We start from the raw sequence: 17,790 nt of genomic DNA on the forward strand, positions 1-17,790 counted from the left end.
TATGGTACCTATTTTTAATTTTTCAAGGGACCGCCATACTGTTTTCCACAGTGGCTGTACCAATTTCTATCTCACCTAGTGGTTTGTGGGAGTTCCCTTTTTTCCGTGGCCTCACCAATACTTGTTATTTCTTATAATTCTCATAGTAGCCATTCTGCCTGGTATAAGGTGACATCTCATTCTGGTTCTGCTTTTGCATTTCCCACATGGTTAGTGATGTTGGGCATCTTTTCTTTTCTTTTTTTTTTTTTTTTTTTTAATATTTTATTTATTTGTCAGAGAGTGAGGGAGAGAGAGCGAGCACAGGCAGACAGAGTGGCAGGCAGAGTCAGAGGGAGAAGCAGGCTCCCTGTGGAGCAAGGAGCCTGATGTGGGACTTGATCCCAGGACACTGGGATCAGGACCTGAGCCGAAGGCAGCTGCTTAACCAACTGAGCCACCCAGGCGTCCCTTTTCATGTGTCTGTTGTCCATCTGGTGTGTCTTTGGGAAAATGTCTATTTAGGTCCTCTGCTCATTTTTAATTGGATTATTTAGGGGGGGTTTGGTGGTGTTCTATGAGTCCTTTATATATTTTGGATATTTAAACCCTTAACATATATATCATTTACAAAACTCTTGTCCCATTCAGTGGAGAAAACCTTTTGTCTCGTTTATGGTTTTCTTTGCTCAGCAAAAACTTTCTAGTTTGATATAGCCCTATTGTTTATTTTTGCTTTTGTTCCCTTTGCCTGAGAAGACAGATCCAGAAAAATATTGCTATAGTTGATGTCTAAGAGATTAGTGACTGTTTTCTTTTAGGAGTTTTCTGGTTTCAGGTCTTTTCTTTTCTTTCTTTTTTAAATTTTTTTAAAAGATTTTTATTTATTTATTTGACAGACAAAGATCACAAGCAGGCAGAGAGGCAGGCGGGGGTGGGGGGGAAAGCAGGCTCCCTGCCGAGCAGGGAGCCCCATGCGGTACTTGATAGCGGGACCCTGAGATCACTACCTGAGCCGAAGGCAGAGGCCTTAACCCACTGAGGCACCCAGGTGCTCCTGGTTTCAGGTCTTATATTTAGATCTTTTATCTATTTTTTAATGTATTATTATTATTTTAAAAGATTTTATTTATTTATTTGAGAGACCATGAGAGAGGGAACACAAGCAAGGGGAATGAGAAAGGAAGAAGCAGGCTTCCCGGTGATCAGGGAGCCCAATGTGGGGCTCAATCCCAGGACCCTGGGATCATGACCTGAGCTGAAGGCAGACGCTTAACAACTGAGCCACCCAAGCCCCAGGTCTTTAATTTATTTTTAGTTTATTTTTGTATATGGTTTAAGTGGTCCAGTTTCAAAGAGGCTCTCTTTTCCCCATTTTATATTCTTGTCTCCTTCATTGTACCTTAATTGACCATATGTGTATGGGTTTATTTCTGGGTTCTCAATTCTGTTCCATTGATCTGTGAATTATTGAGTCAAAGAATATGACATTTTTAATGATTCTTGGTGCATATTGCCAGTTAGTATTCCAAAATGGCACTAGCTCCTTGCCCAAAATTTTGTATTAAATATAATATTTTTTAAACCATTGTTAATTTGGGCAAAAGTAGATAATATTTTTATTGCTAATATTTGTGTTTACTGCATACCAGGCATTGTGCCAAATACATTGTCATATTTAATACCACATTTGTGTTTTGCTTTGAGTTTCTTTGATTATCAGTGAAGTTGGGTATTTTCTAATGTATGTTTGCTTTTTACATACTTACTTCATTTGTGAGAAAGATGATTTGCCTGTTTATTGTGGTGGACTTAGTATTCTAAGTGGATGATGTCCTAAAGTATACTAAAAGGATAGTTTAGAAACAGCTCTTTTTCTGTCCTTGAAAATACAGTCACAGTTCAAACCTTCCTAAGAGAATGTCACCCTTTCAGTGTCAGTACTTGTTGTTTTTTTTTTTAAACTGTGCTTGGCTGTATACTTTGTGTAATCTTTGGTATCTATGCTGCCGTAATACTGCTTTACATCTTAAAGTAATGGATTTTATTCTAAACTTGTAATTCAGAGAAATAATATATATTTGCAACCATCTGAATTAGTTTCTGAGGAGAATATATGTTATTCTCATATCTGTCAACAATGTCTGTCTGAATTAGTATTGCTAAAAATATCAACTACGTAAGAGATTGAGTGTACTCTAATGGACAAAGAACTTGCATATTGAACTCAGTCTGATTTATAATTTTGGCTCTACTGTTAATTAGTTTTATAACTTTAGGAAAATGGCTTTTTTTTTTTTTTTTTTTTTTTTTGCTTCAACTGCCTTATTAATAACAAGGAATTTCAATTTTCTGATTGTTACCAGTTAGGATGTTTTCTAGCATTAAGGATTTTCTTCTAAAATAAAGTAATTCTTAAAGGCAGGTGACACAGCACTTGGTACAGAGTAAACATATATGTTGATTTTAAGTTCATTTTAGTTTGAAATGATTATAACTTGGATGCCTACTCATGTGCCCAATATATTAAGATTCAGCAGGAATACAAAAATAAAATACTTAAACATTATGGAATCCATGGCTTTGAATAAAGGACCATACACAGAACTAAGCAGCAGCACAGAGTAAGTAGAGATTTTAAAGCCCATAGCATAGTATCTGTAATATAGTAAAATCTCAGCAAGTGTTAGCTACTGATATTTGGTACTCTCTGATTTCTGTATGTGATTGAAGATCAGTGGAGATATAGGTGAAAGGCAAAAGTAGAAATTGGAAATTAGTCATTCCCGTGTTTGAACACTGACTGCTATGTGTGTTTGGGTTTTTTTTTTTTTTTTAAAGGAAGCAAGATATTCTTCAACCAGTGAATTCTCATTGATACATTTTTTTTGAAATTCTCTATGGGTAGAGAGACTTTGGTGGTAAAGTGAATAATTTGGTCCTTTACATAGGACAGAAAGTCATCTTGGACGTATATTACTTGCGCATATGCATGCACACGTGTGCATGTTTATGAATATGTGGCTTCCATACCTGAAATACAAACCAAATTTTTACAGTTTGATCTTTTCCTTCTTAAAGTATCTTGGTATGTCAAGTTATAAGTACAGGACTAAGTAAGAAAAATAGGAACTGGATGTGGAGAGAATAGTAGTAAGATTTAAAATAGATGGGACTGGGTCATTGGTATTCAACAATGATGAGTTTGCATTCTTACCAGGATAATGTAGTAGTTGTGGTTCCGAAGTCAGTCTGCCCAGGTTTAAATTCTGTTGTTTCCCATTATTAACCAGGTAAGCTAAAACAGGATGCTTAACCTCTGAGTTATTTTCCTCATTTATAAAGTTGGGTTAATAATAGTGCCTACTTTATAGGGTTTAATTGATGGTTAATTGAGATATAGTTTGTAATGTTTAGCACAATACCTGGCCCCAAAAATATTAGCTGATGCTGTTGGTAATAAGAGCTTTGAGACTACATCTATTAATAACTACCAGAATCCAGATAGACTGTTACACATGTAAAATTGACTGGTTTCATAGTTCTTAGAGTAACCTGCCAGCTTTGTTCTAAGTGAAATAAAACTGTGGGGGTATTTCTCTTATTTCAGTTATATAAGCATAAGTAGATTGAATAGGATAATGGAAGATAGAAAGTTTTTCACTGAATTCATAAATGAGGTACTTTTATGAACCACTAAAAATGAATTTAATAGTACATTACTTGTATCACTTTTCTTTTTGGTCACTTATTTTCCCATGATATGTTTTTTGCCTTGAAGTATGTTTCAAAGGCAAAACAAAAGATATTTAAGAAAATAGAAGTGAAAAAGGATAGTTTAGAAATAGCTTTTTTCCCCTTCTCCTGGAAAATTACAGTGATAATTCAAATTTTACTTAGAGAATGCCAGCATTTCATTGTCAATACTTGATGAGATGATATAGAATTCAGTTAAAATATTGAATGTAATAAATTTATAGTAAATAATAATTTTGCTGATAGTGGATTTAGTAAGAAATATTATCTTTTTAGTATAATCTATAAAAATATTAGAAGTTATTTATCTCTTTGTAGTAAATATTTCGATTTGAGGAAAGGGTTTGTTTGGAATTATTGTTTAAGCAATATTTTAAATTTGACTTAATATTGAATTTAAATTTATTAAATAAATATTTATTTGAATTTCAATGTATTAAATTTAAATTTGGTTATTTTCTATATCGAGTAAGGTCATATATCCTTAAAATGCATGGATTATCTAGACTTATAATTCAAAGAAAGTCTGCTCATTTTTTTTTTAAAAGATTTTATTTATTTATTTGTTAGAGATAGAGAGAGTGCAAGCACAGGCAGACAGAGCAGCAGGCAGAGGCAGAGGGAGAAGCAGGCTCCCTGCCAAGCAAGAAGCCCGATGTGGACTTGATCCCAGGACACTGGGATCATGACCTGAGCCAAAGGCAGCTGCTTAACCCACTGAGCCACCCAGGCGTCCCAGAAAGTCTGCTCATTTTTAATAACAATAACCATTACGAGGCTGTTACTGTAGGCTGGGGACTTTAATAAGTATTCAAAATAGATTATTTACTTGTATTAATATCACTCACATACGGTGTTACAATGCTGTATTTTATTTACAGCCATTTCAAATAATATGAAATAAGTTCTCTTCCTTGGATTGTAACCTTTAATGTCTTTGTTGTACAAATATTATGCTTCAATATTATGTGGGCTAATTGCAAAATTTCTGATTTGTGATATTTAAAGATGTATTTTCATTTTCCATGAGCTTAAGAGTCTTAAGTATTATATTGATTGACAATTGTTTTCTTTATTGCAGAACTGTAAGAGTAAATGGGTCCAGTAATTGGAATGACTCCAGAAAAGAGAGCTGAAACTCCAGGAGCTGAAAAGGTTGCAGGATTAAGCCAGATTTACAAAATGGGAAGCTTGCCTGAAGCTGTTGATGCTGCCAGGCCAAAGGCCACTGTAGTGGACAGTGAGTCAGCAGATGATGAACTCACAAACTTGAACTGGCTTCATGAAAGTACTAATCTTCTAACAAACTTCAGCTTTGGAAGTGAGGGTCTTCCAATCGTTAGTCCGTTGTATGACATAGAGGGAGATGATGTGCCATCCGGAGGACCACCTTGCTATCAGAACCCAGAAAAAAAATCAGCAACTGCAAAGCCCCCATACTCCTTTAGTCTTCTCATTTACATGGCTATTGAACACTCTCCAAATAAATGTTTGCCTGTCAAAGAAATTTATAGCTGGATTTTGGACCGCTTCCCATATTTTGCCACTGCACCAACAGGCTGGAAGAATTCTGTCCGACATAATCTGTCCCTGAATAAATGTTTTCAGAAAGTGGAAAGAAGCCATGGCAAGGTCAGTGTTTATGAACGTTGCTGTATTTAGGGAGGGTGGGGGAGAATTAACTTCGAGACCTTAAAATATGGGGAAACTAAAGGAAGACAAAAAATTGTCAACTCATAATTACTTCAGTTTGAGCCTAATTATATTCATCACTTGCTTTCATTGAGATGTTTTTAAATTTCTTAAATATTGATATAAATCTAACAATTTCAGTCTACTATAGGACATAAATTGGTTTTCTAATGTTCTAATTTTCTATGCTTAGTTTCTATAGTGTTCTGCCACTCTCAGTATGACAGTCTCAGACTTATAATTGGAATGTAGACCATTTACATTAATGTAATGGATATAGTTGGCTATAAATCTGTCATTGTGCTATTTTTTGTTTGTTCTATTCTTTTCTCCCACTTTTCCCATCTTTTTAAGGATTGAGTATTTTGTGATTCACTCTTATCTCTACAATTGGCTTATCAGCTGTTCCCTTTTGGGGGGCTGCTGGTGATGGAGGTGGTTGCTCTATACTTTTCAGTATTTATCTTTAATTTACCACATTTATCTTCAAAAAATATCATTTTACTTTTTTTTTATAGTTGTTTTGTTTTGTTTTTTTGACAGAGATCACAAGTAGGCAGAGAGGCAGGCAGAGAGAGAGGAAGGGAAGCAGGCTCCCTGCCAAGCAGAGAGCCCGATGCGGGGCTCGATCCCAGGACCCCGGGATCATGACCTGAGCCGAAGTCAGAGGCTTTAACGTACTGAGCCACCGCTCATCGTTATACTATTATACCACTTATTATATGGCTTTACACAGAAAAAGTTGACTAATCCTGATGTTATGTTATCAGGATCAATTCCTTTTTCGTGGATAAGTGTATGTAATATTTCTTATAGTTGAAATCTGGCAATGAATTTATAAGAATCTTTTTGTGGATGTTAAGAAATTTTCTTTTTTTTTTCTTGAAGTATTTTAAAGATGGTACTGTCTTGTGTTCTGGCGTATACAGTGTCTGATAAGAAGTCTTCAGCCATTCTTATCTTTGTTCCTCTGTGATGTTTCTTCTTTTTCTTTTTCTTTTTCTTTTTCTGTCTGACTTCCAAGACTTTTCTCTTTATGTCATTACTTCAGCAGGTTGGCTGTGGTGCACCGAGGTGTGTGTTTCTTTATTTTTATCCTGCTTTAGTTTTTTGGAGGTTCTTGGATCTGTGATTTGTTGTCATTTATTTAATTTAGAAAAGTTTTGCTCATTAGCTATTCAAATATTTCTGTGGCTCACTTCCCACTTCTGGGACTCCAAGTAAAAATATGTTAGACCATTTGCTATTGTCTCACCTCTTAGTTGCTCTGCCCTAGTTTCTAGTCTTTTGTCTCTTTGTTTCAGTTTGGATCATTTCTTTCAGTCTTTTTTGGTTTAGTCTTCCCTCTCATATGTTCATTCTGTTGATAAACCTGATAAAGGACTTCTGCATATTTATCATCTGTAGCTTGTTCATTTGCCTTTTTTTTTGTTTGGCAGCAAAGCAGGGTTTATTGAGTGATACTACAAAGGTCCCAAAGAGGGAGGGAACTCAAGAGGTTGCCCTTCATTTGCCTTTTTAAAAGTAGTCTCCATCTTTCTGCTAAAATTTCCCACCAGACCCATAAACATATTAATTATAAATAGGGTTTCTGTCTAATAATTTTAATATCTCCTCCATCTCTGGGTCTGATTTTGTTGACTTTTATCCTATTCTCTGTGTGTTTCATAATTTTGGATTAAATGTCAAACATTGTAAAAGAATGGTAGAGACTTCAGTAGATAATATTTCTGTCCAGAAATAAACATGCCTCTACTTTTGTCAGGTTGTTAGCGTGAAACAGGTATAGGTCAATTTAGATATTAACTGGGCTGGATTTAGCTTTTGTGGTTGTTGTAGTTATCTTCTGAGTACCAAAGGCTTCAAATTCATGCAGAGATGGACTGCTAATACTTGGGCTTAATGTGAGTCCTGGAGTGTCAGATGATTTTTCTTAGCATTTCTGCTCTACCTTGATCTTTCAGCTTGTGATACATTTGGGGGCAAGAAGGGAATTACATATTTTGCTCTGTGCTCTTGCCCCTCCCACAGCAATTGCTGTTACTTGGTATGAGGCTCTTGGGGTAGGAACATGAGTTTCTTGACTTTTTTGCTCTAGTTTTAGTATTAAGCAGGCTTTGTATGCCTGTGTCTCAAAAGTAGGACTTCCCTTTCCTTCCCTTGGAGCAGACAGCCTCTCCCATCTACTCAGAGTGAAGTCTAGTGGTGGCTTCTTCATGTGGCTAGTGGTTGGCATATTGGACAGTATAGATACATGATATTCCTGTCATTGTGGAAAGTCTTATTGGACAGCACTGCTCCAGAGCTCGGGCTAGTTTCCTGCTCATTCCCTTCAAGGTAAATAAACTCTGCCTAGTATCAATGAGAGGTCCTGGTACAAGTAAGTTACCATTCCCTTTCTCAGGGCAGCAGATCTCTGCTTTGTATCATCTGGGCATGAGCGGATTTCCTGCCCCTTACCTAATGACACATGGCCATTGCCTAGTGTCACTAAAGTGTGAGGATAGTCGAGTGTTGTATTTTTCTCCAGCAATAACCATCCCTTATCTAGAACTGGGGTGAGGAGGGTGTTTTGCCTCTCTCTGAGTGGCAGACAGCTTTTGCTTCATAGCGGAGCTTTGTCCAGTATGTAAGGCAGATTGTGTTCCTCTCCCACAGTGACATCTGATCCTATCTTATGGGCATGTAAAGCCCAGAATATGGATGAAGTTTGCCTGATATCCTTGTTCAGCCTTAAATCTGAGTATATTCTGCACATCCATCACCATCTCCATGGGTGTCACTGTTAGGTCTCTTGTCCTGTCTAAAGTGTTCCTATGGAGCACTGGATGGAGGCCTATAGAAAAATGCTGGCTAATAGATGCAGACCTTTTTATATGGGAATGGCAAGGATGCTAAATTATCTTGCTAGCTCACACTTGGGTTTTAAAAATTTGTTGTTGTTTGAACATTTTATTTATTTATTTATTCTTGAGAGAGAGAGATCATGGCAGAGATAGTGAGAGAGAGCACTAACAGGGAGGAGAGGGAGAAGCAGGCTCCCTGTTGAGCAGGGAGCCAGCTCAGGGGTTGATCCTGGAACCCTGGGACCATGACCTGAGCTGAAGACAGACACTTACCTGACTGAGCCACCCAGGTGCCCTGCTTTTAAGAATTTGTTAAAATAAAAAAAAAAAAAAAAAAAAGTTAAAATTTAAGTCTTTTTTTTTTCTTTTTTGAGTTTTATTTATTTATTTGACACAGAGAGAGAGACAGCAGAGAGAACACAAGCGGGGTGAGTGGGAGAGGGAGAAGCAGGCTTCCTGCCAAGCAGAGAGCCCGAAGCCCAATGTGGGGCTTGATCCCAGGATCCTGGGATCATGACCTGAGCTGAAGGCAGATGCTTAACAACTGAACCACTCAGGTGCCCCATGGTTTTTGTTTTTGTTTTTAACCTTATTTTATGACAGCCACTATTTCTGTGCTCTCCCAAAGGTAAAACAGTTCGTGTATTCCATCTCTCCTAACAGGGGCCTGTCACACTTTAGAATTTAGTTTTTTCTGTTGTCTTTAGCCTTAGCTCTCAGATGAGCTCATAAAATATTACGATTTTATGGATTATTTTGTTTTTTTCTTGTTAGGCTGGGAGCAATGTTCTCTAATGGCTTTCTGTCCCCCAAGTGGTAGCAGAACTCTCCTATTCTTGTTTTGAATAAAAATTATGAGCAAGTAGTTATGTTTTTAAATGACTGAAGGATTTTTCTCCGGTAGTGCTGTTCAAGTTTAAGTGTGTACACTGATATCTGGGGCTCTTATTAAAATGCAGATTCTGACTCAGGAAATCTAGAGTGGAGATGAGGCTTTCTTTTCTAACAGGTGCCCCATTGATCCTGGTGCCATTAGTCCATGAGTAGCAAGACATTAGGATATATCATCATCCATCATCATCTTACAGCTAACTTAAAGGAGGTTGCATTAGTTATCTTTCATAACATATTGCTATCTAACACATTGTCTACTGCACATGGGATATTTATGAAGACCAACTAAGTGTTAGGCCATTAAAAAAGCCTCAGTAATGTCAAAGGATCAATCTCTGTCATAGCCTCCAAGAGGCCTCCAGATGAGCCCTACCTTCCGCTATTCCTGCCCTTGTAGAATTCCCTTCAGTAATGAATAGGGTGGACCTATATAACCACGAGGATATTGTGGAAATGATGCATCATGACTTTTGAGGCTAGGTCATAAAAAGCACTATAGCTTCCATCTTGGGCTCTTGGATAACTAGCTGTAGGGGAAGCCAGATGCCATATCATAAGGACATTTAAGCAGCCTTATGGAGAGGCTTATGTGTCAAGGAAATACGGCCTTCTGCCAACAGTCATGTGAATAAGCCGTCTTGGAAGCAGATTCCCCCAGCCTTTCAGATGACTAAAAGTTTTAGGAATGTTGGACATGTTCTCTCCAACATGTATTATTAGATCTTATTTTGAATTTTATCACTTCTTTATTTTCTAGTTTAAGACCTGTTGTGTTTATGCTTATGTTGGGACCTAGAACTGGAACTGTCTACTAGGTACTTAGAAATATAGTACAGGAATAGTGGTAATGTTAGATTAAAGTCCTAAATTTGGAAGTCATCAGCACTGATTTTTCAGCTGAAAAATCTGAAACTGAACTAAACAAATGAAACAACTGAAAAATTCAGTTGTAGGAGGGTAAGTTTAAGTGTGAATGAGCAACAGCATCAAATGTTGCAGAAATCTTGAAATGATTGGTTAAGAAGTGATTGAGACAACTAGCTGCCAACAGATTAGGATTCAAAATATGGTGTGCTGGTATATGTGGGGTAGGGATTGAGTAGGGGTGAGGGTATAGCTTTTTTTTTTTTTTTTTTTTAAGATTTTATTTATTTATTTGACAGAGAGAGATCACAAGTAGGCAGAGAGAGAGAGAGAGGAGGAAGCAGGCTCCCTGCTGAGCAGAGAGCCCGATGTGGGACTCGATCCCAGGACCCTGAGATCATGACCTGAGTTGAAGGCAGCGGCTTAACCCACTGAGCCACCCAGGCGCCCGAGGGTATAGCTTTTATAGATTTTCACAGTATAAATATTTCCATCATGGCTAGTTTCAAACTATTAGCATTCCGTCATTAAATGTGAAGTTGATAGGAGATGTTTACAATCAGCAGTACACACTGTGTATAAAGAATTCATCTAATTCAATAAGAGAAAGAAATTAATTAAAAAATGGATAAGAATATGAACAGGCAGTTAGAGGAGGAAATACAAATGGCCAATAAGCATGCAGAGATGTTCATCCTCACTAGCAATCAAGGACATACAAATTAAAAGAACCCACAAAAATAGTTGTACCCCATGAGAATGCAAAAATTTTAAGTGCTTGATAATATCAATTTAGATAAGAATGGGAGAAATGACACCAGCATTTTCATACCACTAATAAGAGTGTAAATTAGTATGACCATTTTTCAGGGTACCTTGGCTACAATTATTAAAATTAGAAATGTGCTTATCTTTTGATCTAGTGTATTAGATTCTGATTTCTCCCCTAGAGTAACATTCATAGTTGCATACAAGGAGGTATAGATCCACTGTGGTATTGTTTGTAATAAAAATTGCAAATAATATGTCCAGTGTAGTTTAATTTGTGGTAGTGATCAAAAGGGATTTGTTTTTATCCTTAATTTTTAAATGTGTGCATTATTTACATAATTAATCTGAGCATTTTTAAATGCTCAGAGAAAGAAAGAAATTAAAGAAGTGAGAGTTAGCGAACAAGAAAGCATATAGTCCAGAGTACAGGGAGAGTGTGATAAAGAGAAAGAAATTATCTTAGGAGATAATAAAAAATATGAGGATAAATATAGAAATTGTAATATATTGGGATAAAAATTAGTCAGCAATTACAACAGGTCAGGGTAGGAGGAAAGAAACTGGGCAGAATCAATAGCCACTCTGCTTAAATGTCTGAATTTTGGACAGAAAATGATACATTCAGGTAGAACTGGGGTTGCTTGTGGGTTTGTTGTGGGTTTTTTTGTTGTTTTTTTTTTTAGTTATGAAATACTTCTAGAATCAGTGTTTCAGAATAATAGTACTTCTCTTGTAATCTGCAGAAGGCAAGTAAGTTATACTTTGAATAAATGTTGGAATTGAATTTGGCAACCTTGCCAGCACTTTTCTGATGAATATCTCTTATCTATAGGTGATAATCTTAAAAAAATGGCAAGATGGCAAGGTCTGGGTCAAACTACAAAGAGGTAATGAAACGCAGCCAGCTGGATAGCTGCTGATTAGATTTTCTCCCCTATCATCCATACCATAGTTATTACTCTGAATAGACAGATCTAAAAATCTTGGCTTGGTATTTATCTACCTCAGTATTTTAAAATTATAATAGTTAGACATTGTCTTTTTTTGTTTGTTTTGCTTTGGGTTTCATGTTTTAAATATTTAAACATCCAGGTCTTATATCTACTTCTCTTAATTTTTATAAAGCCAAACCAAGACACTATAACTGTGAGACTTGAGCTGGGAAACATAAAATTAGAAATTTTGCTTGGGTTAGTACAGTTTTAGTCTGTACATTTGCATAGTGATAACTCGCTTCAATAGCTGAATTCCAGGAAAAGAAGTCATGCCAACCACTATAAAAGTTCATGCTTTAAGCTAAAACTGGACTTAAGAATGCCCTTTTTAATCAGTTAATTCTTTTTAATTCAATCATTCTAAAAACCACAGAAAAGATAGTTGGGGAGAAACTGTTAAAATATACAAGGCAAATACATAAAAACATTTCAGGAATAGTGAATATTATTTGCCTTTTCTCCTAAACTGTTCTTTACAACCAATCTTAAGATCTTTTTAAAAGTTCATTTCTTAGTATATTCCTTGTTTCTTAAAAACCTTCAGTGGTTCTCTACCAAGTAAGTCCAGAAGCCTTGTAATTCCAAAATGCAAAATAGTGAATGAGAGAATGCACATTTCCTGTTTCCATTACACAGATTTATTTTGTTTTAGGCACATTTAGTTTAAAACAATACCTAATGTCTAAAACTCTTCATCATTTGTGTTCTGTCGTCTAAGCACAATAATAAAGGGGCAAGGTTTTAAGTGAGAGTTTAAAATAAATTCCTCTTTGCTGAAGACTCTAAAACATAGTGTTAGCAAATACATAATTTTATCTCTTGTTACTGATAGTTTGTGAACAGACCCAAGTGAAAGGAAATGCTGCCATGGTAACATAACCAGACTGTTATTTGGAGACCTTACTCAAGATACTTAACTGCCCTGAACAGCAGGTTTTCGGTACTAGTTCTTCCAATTTACTATTTCAAGGAAATAGCAATTCTACTATGATCAAAACAATTTGTAATTCTCACGATAGAATTTAAAAAGTACACTCTTGAACCAGTTTCTAGGAGTGTCTCAGGAATACTAAGATAGAACATGTCTAGAATTGTTAAAATAATTATCTTAGTCATTATATGAAAAATAATATACATATCTTTTCTATATGAAACTGAAGTGGATTGGGCAAAGGATGTTGTGGCTGGTAATGTTTTAAAGTTTTATTTCCCTAAGCCAACTGACAGAAAACATACCTAATTTAAGTAATTTCATCCAAAAATACATTTGTAAGCCAACTGACAGAAAACATACCTAATTTAAGTAATTTCATCCAAAAATACATTTGTAAAATTTAACTTCCTTTAAAAAACAAATCAAAATTTCAAATACTTACTTAGTATATAGTTCATATGATAGATATTTTGCTGCTGAAGGCCAGAAAAAAGTTTCACCTAATAGTATGGTATGTTTCTTTTTATATTACAGCATAATATGACAGCTATGGCTTTTCTTTTATGATATATTTAGGTTGCTAGGATGTTAAAAACTGCTTACACTGATAGCATACTTTTTCTAAAACAAGAGCTGTTTTCCTTTCTAAATTTAGTTTATTTCTTGTTCTTTATTACCTTTTATCTCTTACTCAGAATTAATTGATTTTGTTCATATTTTTCATTTTTTCAAAGCTCCATCTCAGAGGTAAAGGAGTAGGAATATGCTGTTACTGAACCATATAAACTTGGGGCACATTGGTGGCTCAGTCCATTAAGCAACCGACTCTTGATTTTTGGCTCAGGGTCCTTGGCACTCAGTGGAAAGTTATGTTCAGGATTCTCTCTCCCCTGCCCCCTCCCCACTTACTCACTTGAGCTCTCTCTGAATAAATCTTTAAAAAAAGCAAAACAAAACAAAAAACTACAAAACAACAACAACAAAAAACCGACAACAGAGACCTGGGTGGCTCAGTTAGTTAAGTGTCTGCCTTCGGCTCAGGTCATGATCCCAGGGTCCTGGGATTGATCCACATGTCAGGCTGCCTGTTCATCCAGGAGCCTGCTTCTCTCTCTCCGTGCTCGTGTTCTATCTCTTGTTCACTCTCTCTCTCTGTCAAATAAATAAAATCTTAAAAAAATAAACAAACATATAAACTCTAACCTTATGCCAATTTCAGAATAACCCCCAGAAATAGGTAAGTATCCATTTATTTTGCAGCTCTATATCACTTACACATAAATTACCTTGTTTTTGTTGTTCTTGTTTAAAGATTTTATTTATTTATTTGACAGAGAGAGTGTGCACAAGCAGGGGGAGTGGCAGGGAGGAGAGAAAGAAGCAGGTTCCCTGCTGAGCAAGAAGCCTAATGCTTGGCTCTATCCCCTGATCCTAGGGTCCTGGAATCCCAGGATCCTGGGATTATGACCTGAACCAAAGGCATGCACTTAACTGACTGAGCCACCCAAGTGTCCAGAATTACCTTATTTGAATCTAATCAAAACTTAGTGAAGTGGGATGCCTGGATGGCTCAGTTGGTTAAGCAGCTGCCTTCAGGTCAGGTCATGATCCCAGCGTCATAGGATGGAGTCCCACATCGGGCTCCTTGCTCCGCAGGGAGCCTGCTTCTCCCTCTGACTCTGCCTGCCACTCTGTCTGCCTGTGCTCGCTCGCTCGCTCTCTGACAAATAAATAAATAAATTAAATAAAACAAAACAAAAATAAATATATTAAAAATATTTAAAAATATAAATATATAATATATATTTTTATATATTATATATTATTTGTATTATATTATTTTATTTATTTTATATTATTTATATTTTATTTTATAATATAATATTTATTATATGATATAAATAAAATATAAATAAAAAATAAATTAATTTTTAAAAACCTTAGTGAAGTGGACTGGTTTCTTTTTTAATTTTATGAATAAAATATGAATAAGAACGCTGACTCTTACAGATTACAGGATTTGTCCAGTATCACATAAGCAATGATTAGGACCTGTTTTTATACCAGTGGAAATATTCTTATATTATGCCATTGTGCTGTAATAACTATGACATGATGTTCAGAAAATAAAAGAGCCTCAGTAATAGAATAATATTGCCTTGAAAAAGAGTTTAGGATATGGAAGCACTCAAATTCATCACGTTAAATCTTAAGTAATCATAATAGCTTACATCGTATAGAATTTTATATGAACAAAAAGGAACCAGGGAAATAGAACACACATAAATTTTATTGTTGTCCAAGTAATTCTTAATGAATTGTGAAGTGTAATTAAAATTTTAAGAAAGGATTTTTGAAGTAGAAAAAGTATAATATAAAACAAAAATTAACAGTTTGGATCTCACTAATCTTATGAGTTCTGAGGAAGTTTTATACATCACATGGCAGGAGAGGAGGAAAGTTTTTCCTTATAGTTGGTTTTTAGTATTTGTAGAAAAAAAGAAAAAAAATCTTCAGAAATATTTGTTAAAATGTAATGTCAATATCTGGTGGAATAGAAACAGAAAAACAAATTTGCATGCTATTAGACTGGAGGAAACAGGAACGTTTTTGAACTACAAAGAAAATGAACATATATCAACAGCAGCAGCAGCCAGTGTTTATTGAGTGTTTATTGTCTGTCGGTGCTCTAAGCACTTTATGTGAATTAACTCTTATAATAGAGTAATTCTTAAAGTGAAGTAGGTACTATTTTTAATATAGTTCTATTTTGAGTATATTAATACATAGAAAACAAACACATTTTTCTGAAGATTACACAGCTCTTAAGTGACAGCCAGGATTCCCAAGGAGGCAAAATTGCTTTTAGGTTCATACTCTTAACCACTGTACAAGTAGTGTTTAGCTCTGGAGAAGTGAGAAGAGATTGAGTTTGGATTTCCTTGCATGGCTGTGGAGTTCTGTATGTAGGCTGTGTATGGATATGGTACAGTGCTAGGACATACTTATAGTCCAGGTTCTTTTCAGGATGTGCAGTTAGGGATGTTCAGCTAAGGAAGTAGAAAAGGTTTATCCTGAAGGAAGAGTTAGCAGGTGATAGGTATCACAGCTCCTAAAGTTCTTCAGTCATTTCCTTTGACTACCTCAACTAGGGTGTGTAGCATTTTGATGGTTTTTTTTAGAATACTCTCTTGATTTATCAGTTCCATTCTTTTCCTGATTTCCAGTTTATTTTTTTATTTTTTTAAGATTTTATTTATTTATTTGACACAGAGAGATCACAAGTAGGCAGAGAGGCAGGCGGGAGGGGGGGGAGGGAACGGGCTCCCTGCTGAGCAGAGAGCCCGATGCAGGGCTCGATCCCAGGACCCATCAAGGCCTGAGAAGCTTTAACCCACTGAGCCACCCAGGCACCCTACCTGATTTCCAGTTTAACAATTTATCATATTTCATATGATATATTTACATTATATAAATTATATAATTTTCTCTCCCCACCTAATTTTCTCTCTCCCCTTCTCCAGATATGCTAAAAATATCTAAATATTTCAGATATTTCATTTGTTTAAGAATGAAAATAGACACCTGGGTGGCTCAGTTGGTAAGTGTCTTGACTCTTGGTTTCAGCTGAGGTCAAAATCTCAGGGTCATAAAATGGAGCCACCAGGAGGGCTCCACACCCAGTGGGGAGTCTGCTTGAGATTCTCTTTCCCTCTTCCCCTCGTGTACACATGTGCACTCTCTCTCTCTCTCATAAATAAATAAGTCTTTGGAAAAATGAATGAAAGTGGATATAAATTTGCCTTTGGCTACATTCTCTTAGTTTTCATATAACTGTTTATACCCTTTATTTACCAGATAATCTATAATTGTAGTTTGGGTATCTTTTTAATCTGAGAGAATTATAAATTTCCAAGTGGTCATAGAATTTTGTTTTGGGGATTTTTTTTTTTTTTTTTTTTGTGCTGGACTCTTAAAATTGTGAACTTTAAGAGGGAATTTATTTTTCTTTATGGCCTAATCAATGTTTGTAGCTTTTTCCACTAATATTGGGAAAGTATATTTTACCAGAATTGATTAATTACATCAGTTTTTCTCATAAGTGTTCCACAGAATACTAGTTTCCTCAAATACTACCTGGGAGAAGGAGGTTCTAATAGATAACTTTAGGAAACCATATAAAACAGGTATAATGATAGCAAGACTATTTAGATCCCTTAACCTGCTGGTATGTGGTGTGACTTTCTAAGAAGAAGGAGAAGTAAAATGTGCAGCATTTTTCAAACCTATTTGAGGGAGTTAGTAGCTCATAGCCTGGCCTTCTCCCCTGCGTGTTACATAATACTAGTGAGGTTTTCCATGTATCTTGTCCACTTGCTGTTCCTTCAATAGTGAGGAAACCGTGGATCACGCAAGCCGGTCTTTCAGACCCCTTCCATTTGAAATTTAGCAGGCATTTTTTTTTTTAATTTAAGATTTTATTTATTTAGTTGAGAGAGGGGGAGAGACAGAGATAGCAAGAGAGACCAGGAGCTGGGAGGAGAGGGAGAAGCGGGCTCCCCACTGGGCAGGGAGCCAGACATGGGCCTGGATCCCAGGACCACAGGATCAGGACCCGAGCCGAAGGCAGATGCTCAACCACCTGAGCCACCCAGGCACCCCAAGCGGGCACTTTTGTTAACGGTTTCTCTAGTTTCTAGTAATCATAAAAATTCCATAATTTTTAGATTCTCTTGATTATTTCAGTGGAATCTGGGTTTGTGTGCTCATTGCCATATTATCTAAAGTCCCTCAAATGTTGTAACTTAATCATCTTACACAAAGATTCTTCCTTCCTCTTTGTTATCTTTTACAGGAGTCTTTTCCATACCTCAGTTGTTGATTTACCCCTCTTTGAGAGTTTGCTATGCTTTTCATGAAACCATTTGCCTTTTTTTTTAAGAGTTTATTTATTCACTTAGAGAGTGAGTGCACGAGCGACTGAGCACAGGGAGGGGCAGAGGGGAAAGGGAGAGAATCTCTAGCAGACTTGCATCTAGTGCAGAGCTGGATGCTGGAC

General features: G+C 36.1%; 1 protein-coding gene across 4 annotated transcripts in view; it reads left to right on the top strand.

Annotated features, from left to right (window-relative positions):
* The window catches only part of FOXN2 (forkhead box N2), a 67,486-nt gene that overhangs the window by 30,429 nt on the left and 19,267 nt on the right, over window positions 1-17,790 (top strand). For 3 of the 4 annotated variants that reach the window (XM_044263900.1, XM_044263899.1, XM_044263901.1), the window contains exon 2: window positions 4,817-5,367. In XM_044263900.1, the coding sequence (XP_044119835.1) occupies window positions 4,831-5,367 (537 nt within the window). In that variant the 5' untranslated portion in view covers window positions 4,817-4,830. Of the gene's footprint in view, window positions 1-2,586; window positions 2,604-4,816; window positions 5,368-17,790 lie in introns of those variants that run through there. The other variant, XM_044263902.1, reaches the window with a different exon arrangement.

The sequence above is a fragment of the Neovison vison genome, chromosome 8, assembly GCF_020171115.1.
Source record: "Neovison vison isolate M4711 chromosome 8, ASM_NN_V1, whole genome shotgun sequence".
Lineage (NCBI taxonomy): Eukaryota > Metazoa > Chordata > Mammalia > Carnivora > Mustelidae > Neogale > Neogale vison.